This window comes from Vicia villosa, linkage group LG6, assembly GCF_029867415.1.
Source record: "Vicia villosa cultivar HV-30 ecotype Madison, WI linkage group LG6, Vvil1.0, whole genome shotgun sequence".
NCBI lineage: Eukaryota > Viridiplantae > Streptophyta > Magnoliopsida > Fabales > Fabaceae > Vicia > Vicia villosa.
The window spans coordinates 116,084,908-116,107,982 of NC_081185.1; the positions used below are offsets into that span (position 1 = coordinate 116,084,908).

General features: G+C 33.6%; 2 protein-coding genes and 1 long non-coding RNA gene across 3 annotated transcripts; 2 read left to right on the forward strand and 1 right to left on the reverse strand.

Annotated features, from left to right (window-relative positions):
- Window positions 1–2,448: 2,448 nt before the first annotated feature.
- LOC131612153 (subtilisin-like protease SBT3) lies at window positions 2,449–4,936 on the reverse strand. Its single transcript, XM_058883966.1, has one exon. It carries the CDS (start codon window positions 4,871–4,873, stop codon window positions 2,564–2,566), a length of 2,310 nt encoding a protein of 769 aa, XP_058739949.1. The 5' UTR covers window positions 4,874–4,936; the 3' UTR covers window positions 2,449–2,563.
- Window positions 4,937–5,685: 749 nt separating this feature from the next.
- LOC131612154 (uncharacterized) lies at window positions 5,686–9,471 on the forward strand. Its single transcript, XR_009287308.1, has 3 exons — window positions 5,686–5,898; window positions 6,840–6,983; window positions 7,080–9,471. It is a non-coding gene; the product is annotated as an uncharacterized LOC131612154 (long non-coding RNA).
- A 10,835-nt stretch (window positions 9,472–20,306) lies between these two features.
- Window positions 20,307–22,905, forward strand: LOC131609665 (subtilisin-like protease SBT3). The gene has a single exon (XM_058881438.1). The coding sequence runs from the start codon at window positions 20,362–20,364 to the stop codon at window positions 22,684–22,686; it is 2,325 nt and encodes a 774-aa protein (XP_058737421.1). The 5' UTR covers window positions 20,307–20,361; the 3' UTR covers window positions 22,687–22,905.
- Window positions 22,906–23,075: the final 170 nt, after the last annotated feature.

Genomic DNA, 23,075 nt, shown 5'->3' on the forward strand with positions numbered 1-23,075 from the left:
AGAGTCATTATCATAATTAAATTTTTATTTTTCAGAATACTAAAACAACCTAAAAAATATTTGGAAATTTTATGTAAGCCCTTCAAAACCCTCCAAAACCCTCATTCAATACAATTTTTGAGTTCCTCCATTTTATGGGGTTTTTGGTGTTATGAATAAACTCAAACCCTCCAAAACCCTCCTACCCAAAATCTTTTTATCCTTTTCACCCAATTCTTCCTATTTTAATTTTCAAAGCCCTCCCCTCCCTTTCCCTCTTAACTCCCAAACATAGCCTAAGAGAAGAGCATATTCGTGCTCAATCATAGAAGAGAATATGTAAACAAACGGTCTGTACACCCTCTATTAAAATGTTTGGAGCAGCAGGAGGCAGAATATACCTTTGGAGAAGTCAATGAAACTATACTTGAAAAACATCTATGGAGGAAAGGCCATGGCTAAAAGGCCCTTGGAGCCAAATACTAGTAACCTTCAATGGTTAAGGACGCCAAGAGATGTATAATGAAATGTGAACAATGTCATAAGCATGAAGACATTCACATCTCCCTTCCACATGAACTAAACATTTTAACTGCTTCATGGATGTTCTCCCAGTGAGGGGGATGCGAGAAGGATCTATAGGCAACTGGGTAGATGAGATCTCACATGTCCATTGGTCATATTAGAATACAACTCATTCTACCATCAAGAGACACCGTCCATACTCATATATGACACTAAGGAAGTCATACCCATTGAAGTTGGGGAACTCAACTCGAGAACGTTATATCCCTCTAAGAAGAGAAAATTTCACAAGTTATACTTGAAGAGATAAACCTTCTGAACAAGAAGAGATGCTTTAGTTACATCATTGCCTTCGTCTAGGGGCATACAATCCAAGAAAGGAAATCCACTCTTCAATATAGTTAGTACAAAGCGTCTTAGATCAATAACCACATGTTCAATGCTCATTTTCTTAATTCTACCCCTAGTGTATTTCTATTTAGGACTCACCCTATATATGAGAATCCCTCTCACTTTCTCTCCATCAATAACCCTAATGATTAAAATACTATAATCAAAGTATTGAATGTTGAATTACAACTCAACTAAATGTCTTAAGATATGAATGCGGGCGCTATAGTGGTGTGCAAACAATAACACAAACAAAAGACTCAAAACATAAATCCTAACAGAAACTAACATAATGATATTCAATCCTTGCACACACCTTCAAACATTAGGTTTGAGTCTCCTCTAATAGAAATGCAATACGGACTTTTCTCCAATGGGCATAACCTTTGGTCTTGCCCGGATCTATAGATGATTCAGTTTTGATTTGTTTCTTCACAACCTCTAACAAAAGATTTGATCTGTTTTTGAATTCAAAGTTAAATCTCCATTTAAATTGATTTGTTCCTATACAATCTGCCAAACAAATTTAAATCACAATTGCAACAAATCACATTGCACATATTCTAAAATCACGTTCTATTGGTCTGCTGTCAAGGGCTAGATATTGCACACATGTTGGAACATCTTGTCCCCTATCTGTTCTTTCTCCACTAAAACATCGTGTATGGTCCATGTTTATTTTCATAATGCAACCAATTACATACAACAACACTTCTAAAGGCTTTTGTGAGCATTACCACTGAGGGGAGTAAATAAGAAGTACGTATCCATGAAATTCTTAAAGCTATTAACGTAAACTTCAAACATCTCATTCCTATTGCAAAAATGAGAGAAATCCTTAACCTTGGTCTGACTTGGGTGAGGTTCCCCGGAGAACTTTCCCAACAAGGCATATGGAGAACAAAACTCCCTTCCGGCCGGTAAATGCACTTCTAGGGCATAAATCCCAGCTTCATGTTCAATAGTAAGGACTTTGAGGACAAGTGTTCTGGGCTGACCAAATGCCCCAACAAGACTGGTCCGACAGGGAGGCTCAATCTAACAACCACACCCCTTCAAGCTCGCAAACAGGCGTGCTCTCACTGGGAAGCCCCTCTCCGTCCATCACAAACGTCTACTGCTGTGGCGGAGACCAACCTATTTTCTGTTCCGCACGGAATATGAACCAAGCTTCATTAGATATCACTCTGTCTAATTTTTTCTTCAGCAACAAGTTTCCTATCCAAACTCTTAAACCAAGTGAAAAGGATCATAGAATGCTTTGTATGTGTGGTTTCGATTAATTTCCATGTGGAGCAATATGGATTCTGTACTGAACCAATGCTTAATTTCACTTATATAATCACCTTACCTTTATTTTATTTGTCGAAATGCCAATAGATTTGGATATATTTGCTCTGTAACACATAAGTCAAAGTTCAGGAATGTAGTTTTCAAATTTCAAAATGAGTCTATGATGGTTCCAATTATGTAATAGCTATTAGCTACTAGTTATTGTACAAAAACTATCTCAAATGTAGAATTACTTGGTGAAAATAAACAGCAAGAGTGATGAAAACAAAACTCATCATAAGGTTGCTTTTGAAGGAGTAAAAAAGTACATAGTTGCATGCATATACCATGTCTTTGCAAAAAGTGCATAAAAATGGAAAAAACAAAACATGAAAGCTCATATTATTTCACTTGATGCCACTACAATAGGACTTCTAACTCTGTGTGCTCCACCATCTTCAATCCAAACAAGATCCCCAAATGAAACATTTTCCTTCTTGTACATGACATACTTTATAACAAGGGAGTAACTTTGTTTCTCATTTTTATCACTGAAAGTTAATATATCAGGTGACACTGTCACCAAACAGCCTTTTGGATGTGTCACTTTAGCTCTATATGTAGCAGCACTATCACCAACATTGGTAACAGTCCTCTTAAATTTGCGAACCTTCGATCTTGTTTTTCTACTGTAAAAATCTATAAATGAAGGGTAATTAAAATCCAAAGAAGGGTTTTCACAATCATAAGAACTTGATCTTGTAATTGTTAAAATTTGGTTCTTTGTGAAGTCCAAACCACATAGGAAATTAACATAGTCCTGTGGAGTAACATCATATATCAAACCTGGATTCATTGCTCTATTAGGATCAATCTCACCAGCACCGATTGCGAGAGGAGAAGCATGTTGAGAAGGGTAAGCGCTATCCCTTATTGGATTTTGTGTATTATCCATAGGATTAGCTGTGGTTATTAATGCAGATCTTATAGCAGCTGCACTCCATTGTGGATGCGCAGATTTCAGAAGCGCAGCAACGCCTGAAGCATGAGGACAAGCCATGGATGTTCCTGTCATGAAATTGTAGTCACTTGATAAGAACACATTTGTGCCAATTCTAGCCGATGGTTTATTCGGAACGTAAGCAGCAAGGACTCTAGAGCCAGGAGCCATTATGTCAGGCTTCAAAATCCAAGGAAAGCTAAGTGAAGGACCTCTTGAAGTGTAATGTGCTGCAACTGGTGCTGGCTTTATTCCAACATATGTTTGTTGAAACCTAATGCTTGCCGTAGGATTTTTTTGTCGTTTTGCGTAGCTGATCACAGATTTTGCATCTTTTGGCTTGATTACAATAATTGGAGAGTACAAATGTCTTGAATCAATTAAATCAGGATTATCAGCGACAAAAACTGCCGCTAACACTCCTGTTTCTGCAACAACATTGATTTGCTCGGAGACTGATTTTGAGTTTGACATTGATTCATCATCACAAAGAATGATTACTTGTTTGTTAACTCGAGATAAAAGCCTCGCCGAGTTGCATGAAGATAAATTTCTATTGTAAACGAGTGGAAGATTTTCAACTAGAGTAGCATTTGATGCAAACAAAGTCCAACCAATAATGTTTTTACCATTTCCCAAAACAAGAGTACCGAAAGTTCTGTCTATTGTTCCTGCAGCAACTGTAATGAGCCAAGGGATACCATTATGCAAGGTTCCAAGATAAGGTCCTGAATTACCTGCAGAAGATGAAACAACAATCCCTTTCTCCATAGCTGCAAATGAAGCTATTGCAATAGGATCTTCATAGAGTGGAGCATCATCGAATCCCATGGAAACTGAAATCACGTCAACACCGTCCACAATTGCTTGATCCATTCCAGCTAAAACATCAGAAGCCAAAAGACCTTCTTCCCAGTTGACTTTATAAATAGCAAGCCTAGCTTTTGGTGCAATGCCTCTTGCCACTCCTTTAGCATAACCAAAATAAGAAGCTCCATTAACATAGTTACCTGCAACTGTTGATGATGTGTGAGTTCCATGTCCTACACTGTCTCTAGCCGAGTTCATGATGATTGTAACATTTGGATTTGAAGCAATGACTCCTTTGTTGAAATATCTAGCTCCAATCAATTTGAAGTTGCACATGGATGCATTGAATTCTTGACCATCTTCACATGCTCCTTTCCATTTGCTTGGAATTTTCTTTGTCATACCATCATCTTTGAAGCTTTGACTCTCAGGCCACACACCAGAATCAATAACACCAACAATTATATCCTCACCGAAATTCGAAGCATGCCATAGCCCACTAGGAGAATCTAGGGAGAGAAATTCAAAAGTATGAGTTGTGTCAAGAGTGGCTGTTCTGTCTTGATATGCAGACACAAATCCATCAATGTTGTTAAGAGTCTCTAACTCATTTGAAGATAACACTGCACTAAAGCCATACATAGCGTTATCATAGGCGTATACTAGTTTCTTGTGTGATTGCTTGGATGGTTGTTGATCATGAGCATCAAGTAGTAGGGTTTTTGATTTTATGGAATGAATGGTGGATTGAAACCAATCATGATGAGTTGTAAAAACTTGAGGAAAGATGGATTTATTCATATGGATTATGTATGTGGAAGTCTCAGCATTGCTAAAAAAGGTTAATAGAAACCAAGGAGTTATGAGGAAAAATGAAGACACAAAGTTAGGTTCCATTGATTGTTTTAGAAACAAAACTAAGATATCTCTTGATTCCACTGATCTTATGACTATGTAGAGTTTGTATAGAGAATATTAATGATGTTGAGATTCATAAATTATTAAAGAAGTTGAGGATGATATCAATTCCAAATGATTGGACAGAAATTTTCTTGCTTAACAAGTAATTAAGAAGTAATTTATTTTCTTTCAAATTATTGCATACGTCGACATGTTTGTGTCTGCATCCGCGTCTGTAATTCACTTGCTATTACAAACCACTTTTGAATGTGTAGTAATGCCCTCTTCAAAGTCCATCAAAACCAAAATATAATAGGAAATATATTTTTGGATGATAAAAAGTGTATTTTTTTAAGGTGGACTTTTGGGGTGCACATAGAGTGGGAAGAAAGCTCCCATATAATATCGCAAAGGCTACTATAATATCCCATTGTGAACCACAATCTCATAATAGTATATGTTATATAACTTTAAGGATATACAATATTACATTTATTAAGTAAAAAAGAAGATAATATTTGGTGCCTCACGCCCTCACCTTATTGTTTGTGCTGAATTGTTTGTATATACAAGTCAAAAGGTGTCGAACAGATGGGGATATCAATAACTAACTTGTGAGTTATGTTAGAGATGGACTAATCTTTTGAATCTTGAGGAGTCAATTGATATCACATGATTGAGTTTTTGGTTAATGGAATAGCCATAATAACGATGAACTATTTTATTATTATTTGAGTACTAAGAAGAGAATTGGTATTTCTTTTTAAACAAATATTCATTGGAAGTGCAAAGAAAAACTTACATCTCAACTCAAATAAATTTGATCTCTCAACAATAATATTTAGTACCTCTCTTTTTGGGCTGCACAAAATATAATTGAGGGTAAAATAGTTTATATACAGCTCTCATATTACTTAAACACTTTTGTTTAAAGGACAATATTTTGTAGCCGTTGTTGCGCAAACTTGAGGTTGACTAGAATATTGGTGTCTTCTATGGAAAGGCAGACCCACATGCTTCAGGTTCGCATTATGTCTCTTATATTCAGTTCTCAAGTGATGTGAGACTATTTTAGTCTATCATAAACACTTTCAACAAATACTATTGAATGGTTTTGCATCAATAAAAAACTCTTCAAAATATTAATGAAGTTTGAATTTGATAAATCAAATATGTAGAAAAAAGATTTTTAAAATATTCTGGAATTGTTTAAGGCACCCTATGGATTGCTACCACATCCTCGTGAAAAATAAAAAATGCCTCCGAATTTTAGAGATGCATCTCCGGACGCACCACGAACAAATTCGTTCATGTATCAGACCCTAAAGCTATGTTATAAACAACTACGGAGATGCATCTTCGTATACCTTAAGGAGATGCATATCCTGACGCTGCTTAATTAAAAGGGCTCAAAACCCCTTTCTCGTTTCACACTTCTCAAAATACTCTCTTAAACTCAACCTCTCAACTATCAAAATATCTAACTCACATTCTCTCAAAATCATTCAACTCATTTCAAATCCTATTCCATTAACATCAAAATGATCAAATAACTCATTCAACATCAAACATAACTCACATTTAGTAAGCTTTTTCATTTTTGGAAAGTTTTTTTCATCAATATCTATAGAAATTGACCATTCGGTTATGTAATATATTGTTTAGATATGTCATTTACATAAACAATATGTTTGATTGGTTGTTTTATTGATCAATGCATTATTTTGGATTTTGACATGAACATCATTTCCGTCATTGACGAATTTTTGAGTTGCAGAATCTTAAGGAGATTTATCTCCGAAAATTTGCATGACCATAAACATTAATGTTTGGTTTCCCAAAAATCAGAGATGCATCTCTGAAATTTGTCTGTCTGTAACTTTTTTCTTGACCTGGCTTGTGTTTCATCTGTGTAGTAGTTTTGTGGTTTTCTTTTATGCATTATGGCTAATAGGCAAGATAGATTGAGGATGGCAGGTTTACGCAGATTGCATTAATTCGGAGGGAAATATCCCAAGCCTCTTAGGCAAAAATTGTTTCTAGCCTGATCATTGCAGAGGTGTCAACTTATAGGTGTTAGCTGAGATTTTCGACATTGAAAAGTAGGGTATGAATTTAAAGACCTCTTTATAATGAAGAATTTAGTATGTTAGTTGATCATTACCTGTCGAAGTTGACCTAGTGTTTTTGTCTCGCTCTCAAGGACTTGGCGTATTTTGATGGTGATTTCCACGTAACAACTACAATTTCAACTACAAGCGATTACTTCACTTACAAAAGGATAAGATTAAATACCGGCCACACACAGAAGTTTGGATGTCGAAAATACGTGGAAGCAAGTCATCAGCCTCGAAGCCACGTAACAAGGATACGTGTCGAGCATACAGATAGCAATCATATAAGACAATCATAAATCTAGTAGTATATATAGGTAATCATGATGTCGGGATGAAGGGTTACCAATTCACATACAACTATCCAAAACTTATAGTATCTGCATTACTGAGAGAAATAAGTGTGTGAGAGAATGTACGATCTTGTGTACCATCTTTTCATTTTTATGTATTTTATTAAAGCAATTTCCTTTATTCAACTTATCTCTTCATTATTTTTTCCTTGATTTCACTTTACTTAACATCCAACCTAACTCTGTTGGTAATTTCCTTTTAACTTCTTTTTTACTTTACAGTCGAATTAATGGATACTATGAACAAATCTATTAATTCTTGTACAAATATGTCATAGGATTTAGTAGTCAATCATGCAAGTAACCACCTTTGTAGAGTAGCACTTGTTTGACAAAACACCTGTAAACAATAGGCCCGTGTATCTCTGGCTTCGTCTTCCCGTAGGAGACATGTGTCACTTACTGAGGCATAAGAGGCACCCGAGTATCAGCATGAGGCATCGATGCCCCGCAGGTACCCGAGGCCCTATAGGATGCACCCGAGGCCTAGTAAGGGTTTAGAGGAGGCCCATTAGGGATTCAGAGGAGGCCGTATGACTTGTCATTGTTGCCTCTATACCCAGACAATACTTCCAGACATGTATAGGACTAAGAGGTAAACCATAAAAGTAAAATGAAAAATATCTCTTCTTTATTTTTATTTTGAAAAGTCATGTTTGACGATGATTTATTTTTATTGCAAGACCGTGGTGATTTAAAATTCATAAACCATAGTCGAAAGATGACGATTCTACAAGTACCTAATGAGTCGTGGTTTATGAATGTGTTGCTGCTATCCAGGATGAGAGATTTGAGCAGGAACGATTATCCTACGGTTAACCATGGTATGATGTATGTCTTTGTATAGAGACAGAACTTAGAGACGCCATCATTTCATCTCTCACATGGTGAGCTGTCTATCACGTGAACAATGTCTCCTATCTGCTGCATATTCTGATCTGGGGGGATTCTTAGACCACGACAGAATTAAAGGAGATGAGGCATTGGTGATATTGGTAGGCTATCTGGGAGCTGACCTGGAAGAAGCTGTGAGGGATTTAAAAGCCATTCAATGAGCTTGTGTTAGGTTTCAATTGTTTGTATATACAAGTCAAAAGGTGTCGAACTGATGGGGATATCAATAAGAGTTATGTTAGAGATGGACTAATATTTTGAATCTTGAGGAGTCAATTGAAATCACATAATTATGAGTTTTTGGTTAATGGAATAGCCATAAGAACGATGATATACTATTTTATTAAGAGAATTGATATTTCTTTGTAAACAAATATTCATTGGAAGTGTGAAGAAAAACTTACATCTCAGCAAAATTAAATTTCATCTCTCAACAATCATATTTAGTACCTCTCTTTTTGGGCCGGACAAAATGTAATTGAGGGTAAAGATAATTTATGTACCACTCTCATATTTCTTAAAGGCATTTTTTTAGAGGATAACATTTTGTAGCCGTTGTTGCGCGAACTTGAGTTTGGCCAGAATATTGGTGTCTTATGTGGAAAGTCACACCCACATGCTTGAGGTTTGCACTATGTCCCTTATTTTTAATTCTTAAGTGATGTGAGACTATTTTGGTGAATATTTTCAACAAATTCTATTGAATGGTTTTGCATCAATAAAAACCCTTCAAAATATTATTGAAGTTTGAATTTGGTTAATCAAATATGTAGAAAAAGATTTTTTAAATATATTTTGGAATCGCTTAAAACACCAAATGGATTGCTACAACACCCTCATAAAAAATCTCAAATTTTAGAGACGCATCTCCGGACGCAACACAAACACATTCGTTTTTGAACCAGACCCTAAGGGTATGTTAAAAACATTTACAGTAATGCATCTCCGTGTACCTTAAGAAGATGCATATATCATGATGTTGTTTAACCAAAAGGGAGACAAAACCCTTTCTCCTTCCACACTTCTCAAAATACTCTCTCAAACTCAACCTCTCACCTCTCAAAATCTCTAACTCACATTCTCTTAAAATCATTCAACTCGCCTCAAATCTTCTTCCATCAACATCAAAAAACGATTAAAGAGCTCATTCAACATCAACATATCTCACATTTGGTAAAAAAAAATTCTATTTTTTTTTATTTTCCATCAATATTTGTGAAAATTGAGCATTAGGTTATTTAATAGATAGTTTATATTTACAATGTGTTTGATAGGTTGTTTTATTGATTAATGCATTATTTAGATTTTGGCATGAACTGCATTTCCGAGTTGTAGAACATTACGGAGAGGCATCTTTAAAAATTTGCAATGTTTGGTTTCCTAGTAACCGAAGATGCATCTCCGAAATTTGTCTATTTGCTATTTTTTGCTTAACCTGATTTGTGTTACGGTTTTGTGGTTTTCTTTTGGCATTATGGCTAATAGGAAAGATAGATTGAGGCACAACAGAGTTGCACAGACTACACCAGTTCAGAGAGAAAGATCCCAAGCCTCCTAGGCACCTATTGTTTTTAGCCCAGTCGTTGCGGAGGCATCGACTTATTGGTATTAGGCATCTCTGGCTTCGTCTGTTGGGTTTCACGCAGATCACTAATGAAAGTGTCTTAAGCGTTGATACTCATGAAATGGAACAAATATGTTTAAGGACGGTGATCCATATTTTCAATTATCACACCAAAATAATACTCTTGGTTTCTGACAAAAAATAAGGTAAAAGGTGTATAAGATTTGTTAATACACAGATTAAATTACATTATTACAACAAATGTAATGTTTTCATAGTAGTTATTGTTCTTGGAGAACAACACATCTCAGCTCTAATCCATATTCTGTCAGATACTTGTGCTCATTATTTTAAAGTTCTATGGATTGCATGCAATCAACTTTTAAAGAGTTATCTGCTCCAAGTAAGGGAATATTAGTTCCAAACATTAGAAATATTTTTCCAGCACTTGCAATCCGTCATTAAGAACTTTTTCATGTTTTTTTAAGTTTCAAAATTTCATTATCTTGAGAAAATGCTATCATGGAAAATGCTTTCACACACATGGATAAGAAATCATCAGAACACAAAAAATTAATCAAAAGGTACTTTAATATTCATTATCTTCAAACGAGCCAGATTCAAAATAATCTTCACTATTATTAGATTCAACCTCAATGTTATTGCCATCCTTCTCATACATTATACTGACATTATACTGTTCAGCATTTTGAGATGTAGAAGCATCAAATCCCTTCAGAATCATCATCTTAATCATCTCATCCACTTTGTTCTTGCAAATAGTGGGGGTAAGGGGAACCTTAGGAAAATCACCTTCAGTAGTTAGATCAGAATGATTGTTGGGAACAGAAATGTCTAGAAGATGGTTTCCAACAAAAAGTCAATAACTAAAACTCAGGGGACTAGTGCCAACACCAGCTATATCTTCACCATTCACAATATCAGGTTTTTGGTTAATGAGGATACCAGAAATAAGAGATGGAAAGCTAATGGGCAGTTTGACAACAAATGACTCAGTTTGCTTCAAAACTTAGTTGAACACATTTCCACCAAAGTTAAAGGAAACCCCAATTCCTATTTGGTAAATCAGCCTAGCTAGAGAACTAGTAATACCTGAACTATAATTTGTAAGATCCTAGTTGGAGACTCCAATTCGGTTTAGAATTAAATACATGAGACTTAAGCCGACAGTAGGCAAAAAATATTTATTGGGCTTACCTTCATACACCATTCTAGTGATTTCTTGTGCAATAATATGCATGGGATGGACCTTATCATTTGTGATCAATTACTTCTACCCAGATATTCGTTGATTATAGTAGGAGAAAAGCCAATATAGTAGCCACGAACATGCACCTTCCTCTAGTCTCTACTTCCAGCCTTGTTCAATTCTTTAGGAATATTAACAATGAACTCTTTCATAAGTTATCGATAAAAGGGACTTAATCCATTCACAATCTTCATAACTTGAGTTTCCTCTTGAAGCTCCATAATTTCTTCACACTTTAAGGCCTCATTAGATAGCTCCTTTTTAAGGGAAATCCTTCTATGATATAATTCTTACTCTCACCTCAATACACTTTCCTCAGAATGGAAATAAACTTTGTCCATATGAGCAATATGGATATTAGTTGGGATCTTCCCCCTAACAATCTTTCGATTCCTCTTGAAAATACGTACCACAATTTCGTTCAAAATTCCGTCTACATCATCTTTAATAGTTTCCACTGCAAGAGCAATCTTTCTCTTGGGGGTTGTTTTCTTCTTACCAGCGGACTTATTAGTCACTATAATGTTTACTTATTTCTTGAGATCTCTTTCTTCTTTACTGTTCTTTAAGCCTTAGTCCATGTGGATATCTTTTTTATCTGGATCTTCTTTGGTTGAAGATCAACCTTCTTCTTGTTTGCCTTCTTTTTTCCTTTCTTTGCGGACTTCTTAGAATTAACAAAAAAGACACGACACTACAAAAATTGGATCATCAACATCTTCATGAACATGGTCATTATTACGTACATAATTACCAGGGTTGTCTTCAAGGTTATTAGAAACAATGCTCTTAACATCATGTTGAACATTGTTTTAAGGGGTTACAACATCATTATCCTTATGAGTTGGAGACTATGTCTCCAACATGTCGGATTGGTTACTATGCACATTTTTATAACCATCTTGTTATCTCAAATTAGGTTGTGGGTTCCATTAGCAATAGTATCTTGAGCTTCATCCTCTATTGGGACCTCAGTTTCAGTATCGATCTCTTCCTCCATCTGATCTTCTTCATTAGCAATTTCATCATTCCTATATCATTTACTATCATCAGGATTTGAATAAGCCGATTTTTCAGCCTCAAAATGAGGTTTGTCAACATTAGTGTTAATAACATCATTATCAACATTACCTTGACTTATGAGAGGTACTTCATCACTACAATCCTTTGTCTCCTCATGACGGTCATTCAAAATATCATATATGAAGTGTCTTTAAAATCAAATGGAACAATAATTTGAATCGAAGCAATGTTAAAAGCCTCGTTAATAGGTTGATATGTATAGTTAATCAAATTTTCAGGGACATCCTTAACTTTAGAGGTTTTACTTTCATTAATGTTACATTTCCCAGTAAGGCCGGACATGGTTAATAAAACCTTTGAAGATTAATCACTAGTCATTTTGAGCTTCTTCTTTTTTTACCTCTTTAGGTGGTGCCATGGGAGAAGGACCTCTCCCCGAACCATCGTCCTTCTATCCTAGAAAAACTGTTTTCTTGAAATCGTGCATGTTTATCACCAGTCTGGGTTCCACTATAGGCTTATTGGATTCTTCATGGATTTCTTATCTTTTCCAAAAGTATTGGTTCCCTGTTTGGTTCCAAGCATGATTGTAGACTTTTTATGTAGAAGGTGATAGGATAGTCTTAGGATTAGAGAAGAATGATTTGGGAGAAGTTTAGAGAAGATGAAAGAGTTTCTAAAACACTTGAGGAGCATAACAAAAAAGTGACCCCTACAATGATAGATAGAGAGACACAATTTCTTTTCTTGTTGAACCATGAGATGATATTGTTCCCTTTAAAGACCATCCATTAGAAGTGTTGTTTCTATCTTCAACATTGTCTGCCCAATCAGCATCACAATATCCAACAATAATGGAGTTTGTGTCATGAGAGTACAAAATACCATAGTCACACGTACCATTTATATATTTAATGATTCTCTTAACATGAGTAAGATGACTAACTTTTGGCTTAGCTTGGTAATTAGCACTGACCTATACTAAGAAGGTAATATTTGGATGACTAGCTATGAGATAAAGAAGGATACTAATCATGCTTCTATAGAGACTTTGATCCAATTCGACTCCTTGATCATCTTTAGTTAGCTTGGTAAGAGTTGCAGTAGGTGTACGCTTATATCTAGCACTCTCAATCCCAAACTTCTTCACAATGTTCTTGACATATTTACTTCGTGCTATAAAGATACCTTCTTTAATTTGTTTCACCTAAGAACCGAGAAATTAGATGAGTTCCCCTACAAAACTCATTTCAAATTCAAACTGTTTTTGTTTAATAAAATGTTCCACCATCTTGTTTGACATTCCTTCAAACACAATATTATCCACATATATCTGGGCAATAATTAGCTTTTCTTCTTTCTTCATAAACAAGCTTTTGTCAATACCACCTCTGCAGTACCCATCTATTGTAATGAATTCTCTAATCCTTTTCATAGTATGCTCTTGGAGCTTGTTTTACTCCATATAAACCCTTCTTTAGTTTATAAACATGATATGGGGAACTAGGATCGGGAAACCCTTTTGGTTGATCAACATAAACTTCTTCATTCGAAAATCCATTCAAAAATGCTCTTTTGATATCCATTTGGTACAACTTGAATTTCAGGAGGCTTGATATTTCCAACAGAAACTTGATAGATTCAAGGTAAGCAACTAGAGCAAAGGTCTCATCAAAGTCATTACCTTCTATTTGTGTGTACCATTGAGCAACTAGATGAGCTTTGTTTTTGGTCACTTTTCCATTCTCAACTGACTTGTTCTTGTAAATCCACTTGGTTCCTTTGATATTGACTGAATCTGGTTTGGGAACTAACTCCCCCACTTGTTTCTTTCAAATTAAACAAGCTTTTCCTACGTGTGTTAATCCAATATTTGTCAATTAATGCTTATTCGACTTCTTAGGTTTTATCTTTGAGATAAAACTCGTGTTAGCAATCACTTCTTTGAATCTGGTGATAATTCCTTCATTGAGATATCCTATCATATTTTCTATAGGATTATACTTCTGAATTTTTACAGAGGGACCTTTGTTTGTTGGAACATTTTCTTCACTTTCTTCTGAGTCTGTATCTACATGATTTTGAACAACATCAATATCTTTGCTTGGCACATCATGTGTCCTATTTTGCTCGTTTATGAGTATGAAGTATTATTTTTCATCACTTGTTTCAATATTAGGGATATCATCTACAACCACATTAATATATTCCTTGATGGTATTTGTTCGACTGTTGTACACACAATATAATCTACTTTTGACAAAATATCACAAAAAGATTTCTTCATCACTTTTAGGATCCATCTGGCACATATGCTCTCTATTATTAATCAAGATGTAGAACTTACTACCAAGCACGTAGAAGTATATGCCATTAGGTTTTCTTCCTTTCCATAGTTTATAATGTGTAACTTTGGTGCCAAGACAAATGGTCCCTCGATAGTGGATATGGCAAGCAACATTCATTGCTTCAACCCAAAAGTAATAAGGTAGGTTCTTTATGTGAATCATGACTCTAGCCATCTCTTGCTAAGTATTATCCTTGCGTTCAACCACTCCATTTTTCTATAGAGTAACTGGTGTAGAGAACTCGTGATCAATACCTTATAAAGAGGATAATTGTGAAAAACTGGAATTTTCAAATTCACTTCCATGATCACTTCATATTTTGATAACCTTGATAATATCACTACCTTTCTTATGTTGAAGGTGTTGACACAACCTTTCAAACGTGATAATTGGTCTAATTTTTCTCTTAAGAAAATCAATCTAGGTGTACCTTAAGTAGTCAACGACAAGCACAAAAACATATCTCCTTCCACCTAAGATTTAAACTTGCATGGGTCCCTTGAGATCCATGTGAAGTAACTCCAAGGATTTTGAGGTGGTAAGATTTTGTAGCTTCTTGTGAGGCTTCTAAGGCATAGATTTTGGTATGTTGGTTGAGTTGTAATACTTTGTTCCTATATAATAATTCTATAAGCTTGAGAAAAAAGTAATTGTGCGGTACGATTGCTTCATCTTATGAATCATATTGTAATTGTGTAAACACTTGGGAGAATGTTTGAGTGAAAGTAAGAGGGTTCTCATATTTGGGGGGAGAGTAGAACAAAGCTTCACAGGTAGTATTAGGAAAGTGGCTTTGAATTGGGAGAACTCAACGTAAACGCATTTTTCCTTCTGACTATTGAGAGTGAAATAGTTCTATAGGGAGTCCTAAATAGAAATTCAATAGGATTAGGAAGAGGTGTTGAACAACATGGGATTGTTGTTCGTATAAGACTAATTGAACTAATTCCAAATAGTGACTTTTGTTTCTTGGATAGAGTGCACTTCAGACGTAGGTGTGGTTTCATCAAACTGGGTTACCAATTTTCTTGTGTTCTTTATTGTTTTATGATTGATCATATTGTCGTATATTATTTGTCAAAGTCTGGTTTAAGATGTTGAACACATTGGCTTAGGCATTTGGTCCAATATTTGTCCCCTTCCTGAATAAAATTTCACATACATACTCAAATTAAAACTAACAATATTTCATGTATGAAGAACTAACAAAACAATAAAGACACAACATTTTCCAAAAAAACTTAAATTTTTTGCACAAAAGGTCATACTGGGCGTGCCAATTTGTTTGCTAATATTTTTAGTAAATCAAACCACTAGTTTTCGTTCACTTACAGGATTAAACTCGAAAAAATCTAAGGGCATATTTTGTGCATAAATCTCAAGAAAGCGTGTATAATTTATTGAATTGTGATTATTGAACAACTAGAAGAGGAACAAACAAACTTCTTGTAAAAAATGATGTGAAAATGTTTAGATAACTGAAACAAATAAAAAACAATCATGGGAAAGGTAAAATTGCATTGCTCTGATTAAATGAAATAGAAAATGGTGCGCAGATTCAGATATGTATCTCTCAAACTCATTTCTCTCTATAGGAATCTCTAATAAGAATGGTGGACCCCTAAGTTTATGCAAGAAATCTGCTTATATACTAATACATTAGTAATCGTTGACAATAGTTATTTCTCCATCGTTCGACACGTACCCATATATGTGTGTTCCCCATCCTCTGATGTGTTTCCACGTGTTTTTATGTTTTAAACTGCTATAACCCACTATCTCTCTGATAATTTCCATAAAACCTCTTAACTTCCCTTGTCGAGGGATGTCTTGATTTAACCTTGTAGCGCTATTTGAAAATCTCTTCAAGCTCCTTACTTTGGATTTAAAATAGGGTTAATACCTATTTTGCCCCCTGCCATATAGGGCGCATTTGAAAAACCCCCCTGCAAAAAAAAAAGTTGCAAGAATTTCCCTAACATTTCAAGATTCTCTCATTTTTTACCTTCATCACATCCAGTCAGCAAAAAAGCTGACGTGGCATATTTATTTTTTATTTTTTATTTATTTCTAATGATGTGGATGGCCTATGTGGCTTATTATTTTAATTTATTATTATTTATAATGCCATGTATGCAATTTATATTATATTAATTTTTGGTTGATATGTCAAAACATTTTAAATAACCAAAATTTGTTGATAGTGGGAGTTGAACCCACTCCCTTCCAATTGAAAATCCACTCGCCTAACCACTAGGCCAAGTGGTTTGTTTTGTTCATTAGATACTTTGAATGGTATTAATAGCATACTGCATTTTAATTTAAATAGGTTTTACTGGTTTTAGTTTAACAATATTAATATAATTAAATTTAGTTTAACTATATTAATAATTTATTTTTAATTACATAAATTAGTTTAAATATTAATGTTAATACATTAAGGTTTAAAAAATATTAAATATCATTTATATTTAAAACGTTATTATAAACTTTAAAAAATATTATAACTTTAATATTTAAATTACTATCTAAAAATAATGTACATGTACAGTAATATATTAGTCAGTAATATATTAGTTAATAGTTAATATTTAAATTAATAATTATTAGTTAATATTTATTAGTTAATAGTTAACGTTATTAATTAATATTAGTTAAATAATAATATAGTAATTAATATTTATTTTACTGTTAACGTTAAATAAATTATAAAATATAAACTAAATTAAATTATTATAACCTAAATTAATTTATTTTTAATTTAAATAATTTTAACTAGTTTTAATTTAACTAGATTAATTAAACTAGTTTTAAATTAATTAATATAATTAAATATAATTAATTTAGTTTATACTAACTGAACCATATAAAAATATTTTTATGTTTTATATAATAATTAATAATTTAACATCAATATACTATAAAAATTTAATGTTAAGAATATTAAAATTGTTTTAGAATTAAATAAATGATTTATATAGATACTATTTATATAAAATAATGTAATTTAAAAAATACTGTAGCTATTATCCCATTCAAATTTTCTTTATATGAGCATTATTTTTAAATAGCAATTAAGTATCTATTCTTAATTATGATGCTTTGGTTTATAATAACGTTTTAAATAACAATTAACTATGATTCTTTGGTTTATAATAACGTTTTCAGTATCTATTAACTATTAGCAAAGGCAACTAATTGTCATGAACTAAGCTGCAGCTTAGTGGTAATGTTGTGTATCTTGTAAGCTTTGTGTCATGAGTTCAACTCCCATTGAGACCATGTTTTTAAGCTTTAATATTTAGCATTTTAACAACTTGACAATAAAATAATAATAAATATTGCCACATGGAATTAAAATAAATAAAAAATAATAAAAATGCCACATAGTTAGCCACGTCATTAAAAATAATAATAAAAAATTAAAAAAAATTGCCACGTCAGCTTTTTTGCTGACTGGATGTGATGAAGGTAAAAAATGAGATAATCTTGAAATGTTAGGGAAATTTTTGCAACTTTTTTTTTTTGCAGGGGTTTTTTCAAATGCGCCCTATATGGCAGGGGGCAAAATAGGTATTAACCCTTTAAAATATTAAGTCTTAACATTTGATGAGTGTGTTGAACATAATGTGCTTACATCATATCTCCAATGTCGAAACACTAATTAATGTAATCCTTTTCCAGATTTTGGGCATGTTCATAAGCGAGGGTGATCTCAATCTTGTGGACCTTCTCCTAAAAACTTTCTAAACTACGTTTAGTAAGTCAGTCGAACCATGATGGTCGACTTAACAAGTGTATCAAAGAATAAATCTTTTATACTTAGCCATTTGTAATCCTAACTTGTTACTAATTGTTTGTGGACTCCTTTCCAGGCTAGCACAACACGAATATTGTAGTATGTATTCTATTCACAATAAGTACATAAATATTAAATATTAAAAGAAGACCAAACTACTGGTACTAAGATATAATAATAATAATAATAATAATAATAATAATAATAATAATAATAATAATAATAATAATAATAATAATAATAATAATAATAATAATAATAGTAAGACTTAATTAAAATTATTGTCCTGTAACTTAATTCATGATTTCTTGTTAGTCTTTTAGTTTATAACATAACTATTTGGTCCCTCAAAAACATCACATTTAGTGAATATGGTTATTTTTATTAAATTTTATTTTAAAATATTAATTTTTGCTGACTATACATCCAAGTTGACATTTTTACACACAGTAATGGTGGTGTCTAGGGGTGTTCGCGGTGCGGTTTAAACGATTTTTATTTCAAAAGTCATCTGAACTTGAAGAGAAAAATACATGCGGTTTGGTTTGGTTCGATTGACTTTTATAAATAAAATCAAACCAAACCAAACCAATCTAATGCGGTTTGGATTGGATCGGTTAGTTCGGTTTTTTAATAGATTTTTATTGATTCATACATACATATATAAAACAACATAATTTTGTGTTTAGTCATTCATACATGATCATAAAATAAGTTTATAATTTGATGCATAAATATGAATTGTGTTTTATAATTTTATATTCTTATGTCTAATGGATAATATACATGAAATTGCGTTCTTAAATAAATTTAAAATATTATTATATTTCATATATAAAGGGATGCAAAAATAATATCCATTAAATTTTTTTAATCTTATCCTTATTAACGTTAATAAACAGAAAACAAGAATAAAAATAAATATATAGTATTTTCATTTCAAATAAAATTAATAGTATTTAAATAAATAATATTTTATTTTTATTGATATATAAATTCAAATAAATATCATACAAAAAATATGATAAAAATATACACATAGTACATGTTGATTTCTCTAAAGAATTAAAACCATATATATTAGTTTGTAGGTTTTGTTACATAATGCGGTTTGTTTTGGTTTGATTCGGTTTGGAAAATACAAATCGCAAACTGAAACAAATCATGCGGACTGGTTAAAAAATGACCTGAACTAATCCGAATCAAATGCAATTTTTACGGTTTTCGATTTGGTTTGGTTCAGTTAACGGTTTTCTATTAGGCCAGTTTGATTTTGAACACCGTTAAAAAGACTTTCTTATGTGACATTAAACACCAACAATTTTTTTTAAATTTTTTTTCCCTCTTCTTCATAAATCTTCATCGACTTGTTTTAAAAAACAGTCCCAAAACAACATAAAAATCATATTAAATTCAATGGAGCAAGAGTCCCTAACACCTCATTATATATCCCCAAATCCATTTTCTCACACCCAGAAGAAAAATCAATTTTTTCTCTAATTTTTTTAGGACCAAAGCCACAAAACCCAAAACTTACAAGAATTTCAAAATATCCAAAAATAATGAAAGAATTTAATAACAAAAAATGGAAAGCCTTAACTTAGCCTAACCCTTATTAAACTAATGTTAAAATCTAAAAAATTGAAACTCTATCTCTGTCTCATAACCCAATTGAACATAGAGTGGATATCTATCTAATCATGGATTAGAATTTCATAAAAGGAAGGTTCCAAAATTCCCACTCAAAGATCTTAATTTGTAAATCTTTGTTGATTAGTATTAAATTTGGACTTTTTTAAACTCAATAATCTACTATTTGATACGTGATTCTCTTGTCCACATGCACATACCAATCAAACCATAACCATACATATTACTATCTCATTGGTTTAACACATCGGTTTTACATGTGAACTTTTTCATTTTCTCAAAAACAAATTTACTTTCTAATTCCTATGCGAAAAATTTATAGCCAATCATTTGGAATCAAATTTCTAAATAATTTAAAAATGTCAACATCATTCATACTCTTCACAGACTGAAACTTTCTATATAGTCACATGATCATAAGAATCAAGAGCCAAAACAATATCTCTTTCTTTACTTCAAAAAAATAATCAATGGACCTTAATTTTCTGTTTTCACTTCTTCTCATTGCTCCTTGCTTTCTATTAACCTTTCATGCCAATGCTGAGATAACTTCCACATATATAATCCATATGAACAAATCCCTCTTTCCTCAAATCTTCACTACTCATCATGATTGGTTCGAATCCACCGTTCATTCCTTAAAATCAAAAACACTAGCATTTGATGATCATGGTCATGGTCATGATCAAGATCAATCATCGAAGAAATCAATGAAGACGCTAGTGTACACCTATGATAATGCCATGTATGGCTTTAGTGCTGTTCTATCTTCAAAGGAGTTAGAGAGTCTTAAAAACATTGATGGCTTTGTTGCAGCCTATCAAGATAGAACAGTCACCGTTGACACAACTCATACCTATGAGTTTCTGAACCTAGATTCTCCGAGTGGACTATGGCATGCTTCGAATTTCGGTGAGGATATAATTGTTGGAGTCATTGATTCTGGTGTATGGCCTGAGAGTAAAAGCTTTCGAGACGATGGCATGACGAAGAAAATTCCGAGCAAATGGAAAGGAACATGTGAAATTGGTCAAGAGTTTAATGCTTCCATGTGCAACTTCAAGTTGATTGGAGCTAGATATTTCAACAAAGGAGTCATTGCTTCAAATCCAAATGTGACAATCCTCATGAACTCGGCTAGAGACTTTAGAGGACATGGAACTCACACATCATCAACTGTTGCAGGTAACTATGTTAAGGGAGCTTCTTATTTTGGTTATGCTAAAGGAGTAGCAAGAGGCATTGCACCAAAAGCTAGGCTTGCTATGTATAAAACCATTTGGGCAGAAGGCCGTTTGGCTTCCGATGTTTTAGCTGGAATGGACCAAGCAATTGTTGATGGTGTTGATGTGATTTCAATTTCCATGGGATTCGATGGTGCTCCGCTGTACGAAGATCCTATTGCAATAGCTTCTTTTGCAGCTATGGAGAAAGGGATTGTTGTTTCATCTTCTGCAGGTAATGCAGGACCTGATCTTGGAACCTTGCACAATGGCATCCCTTGGCTAATTACAGTGGCTGCAGGAACAGTAGACAGAACTTTTGGAACTCTTGTTTTGGGAAATGGACAAAACATCATTGGTTGGACTTTGTTTCCAGCAAATGCTATAGTGGAAAATCTTCCACTTGTTTACAACAAAACTTTATCTTCATGCAACTCAGAAAAATTGTTATCTCAAGTTGACAAACAAGTAGTCCTTTTTTGTGACGACGAATCAACGACAAACTCAACGTCAGTGTTTCATCAAATCAATACTGTTGCAGAAACAAATGTGTTAGGAGCAGTTTTTGTTTCTGAAAATCCTAAATTAATCGATTTAGCAAATATTTACTCCCCGATTATCGTAATCAAGCCAAAAGACGCAGAATCCGTGATCAACTATGCAAAAAGTCATCAAAATCCAACAGCAAGTATTAGGTTTCAAGAAACATATGTTGGAATAAAGCCAGCACCAACTGCAGCAGAATACTCTTCAAGAGGTCCTTCACATAGCCTTCCATGGATTTTGAAGCCTGACATAATGGCACCGGGCTCTAGAATTCTCGCTGCCTATGTTCCTCGTAAAGCATCGGGTAGAATCGGCTCAAATGTGTTCTTATCAAGTGACTACAATTTCATGTCAGGAACATCAATGGCTTGCCCTCATGTTTCCGGCGTTGTTGCTCTTCTGAAATCTGCACATCCACAATGGAGTGCTGCTGCTATACGATCTGCATTAATAACCACAGCTAATCCTATGGATAACACACAAAGTCCTATTAAGGATAACGGTTACCCTACTCAACAAGCTTCTCCTCTCGCTATCGGTGCTGGTGAGATCGATCCTAATAGAGCAATGAATCCAGGTTTGATATATGATGTTACTCCACAAGACTATGTTAATCTCCTATGTGGTTCAAACTTCACAAAGAACCAAATTTTAACAATTACAAGATCAAGTTCTTATGATTGTGAAAACCCTTCTTTGGATCTTAATTACCCTTCATTTATAGCTTTTTACAGTAACAAAACAAGATCAATGGTTCATAAATTTAAGAGGACTGTTACTAATGTCGGTGATGGTGCTGCTACATATAAAGCTAAAGTGACACATCCAAAAGGTTGTTTGGTGACAGTGTCACCTGATATATTAAGTTTTAGTTACAGAAATGAGAAACAAAGTTACTACATTGTCATAAAGTGTGTTATGTACAAGAAGGAAAATGTTTCATCTGGGGATCTTGTTTGGGCTGAAGATGGTGGAACACATACCGTTAGAAGTCCTATTGTAGTGGCACCAAGTGGAATTGTATGAGTTCTTGAGTTTTCTTTTTTTTTTGTCTTCATTTTTCTGCATCTTTTGTGGGACCCTTAGAAAAATAATTGTATGAACTTTTGTTTTTACTGTCCTAATTAGGTGAGTCACATAGGACTAGACATGTTTGTGAAAGTGTACCAATTCAGAAAGATTTGGACCAAAATGGGATTTTAGTGAAAAAAATTGCATGCACTAAAAAACAAGTCTCTTATTTGATCTTGTGACTCATTGCATTGGATCTTCTTCACTTGAATTTAGTGATAGATCACGGGTCAGGAGGAGCCATGTAGAAATGACAAGCACGCAGAGATAATTCACTTGCCTCTCGAAGAACTCAATTTACTAATTTGGACAAAACTCAAATAAATACAATCATTCAAAATAAA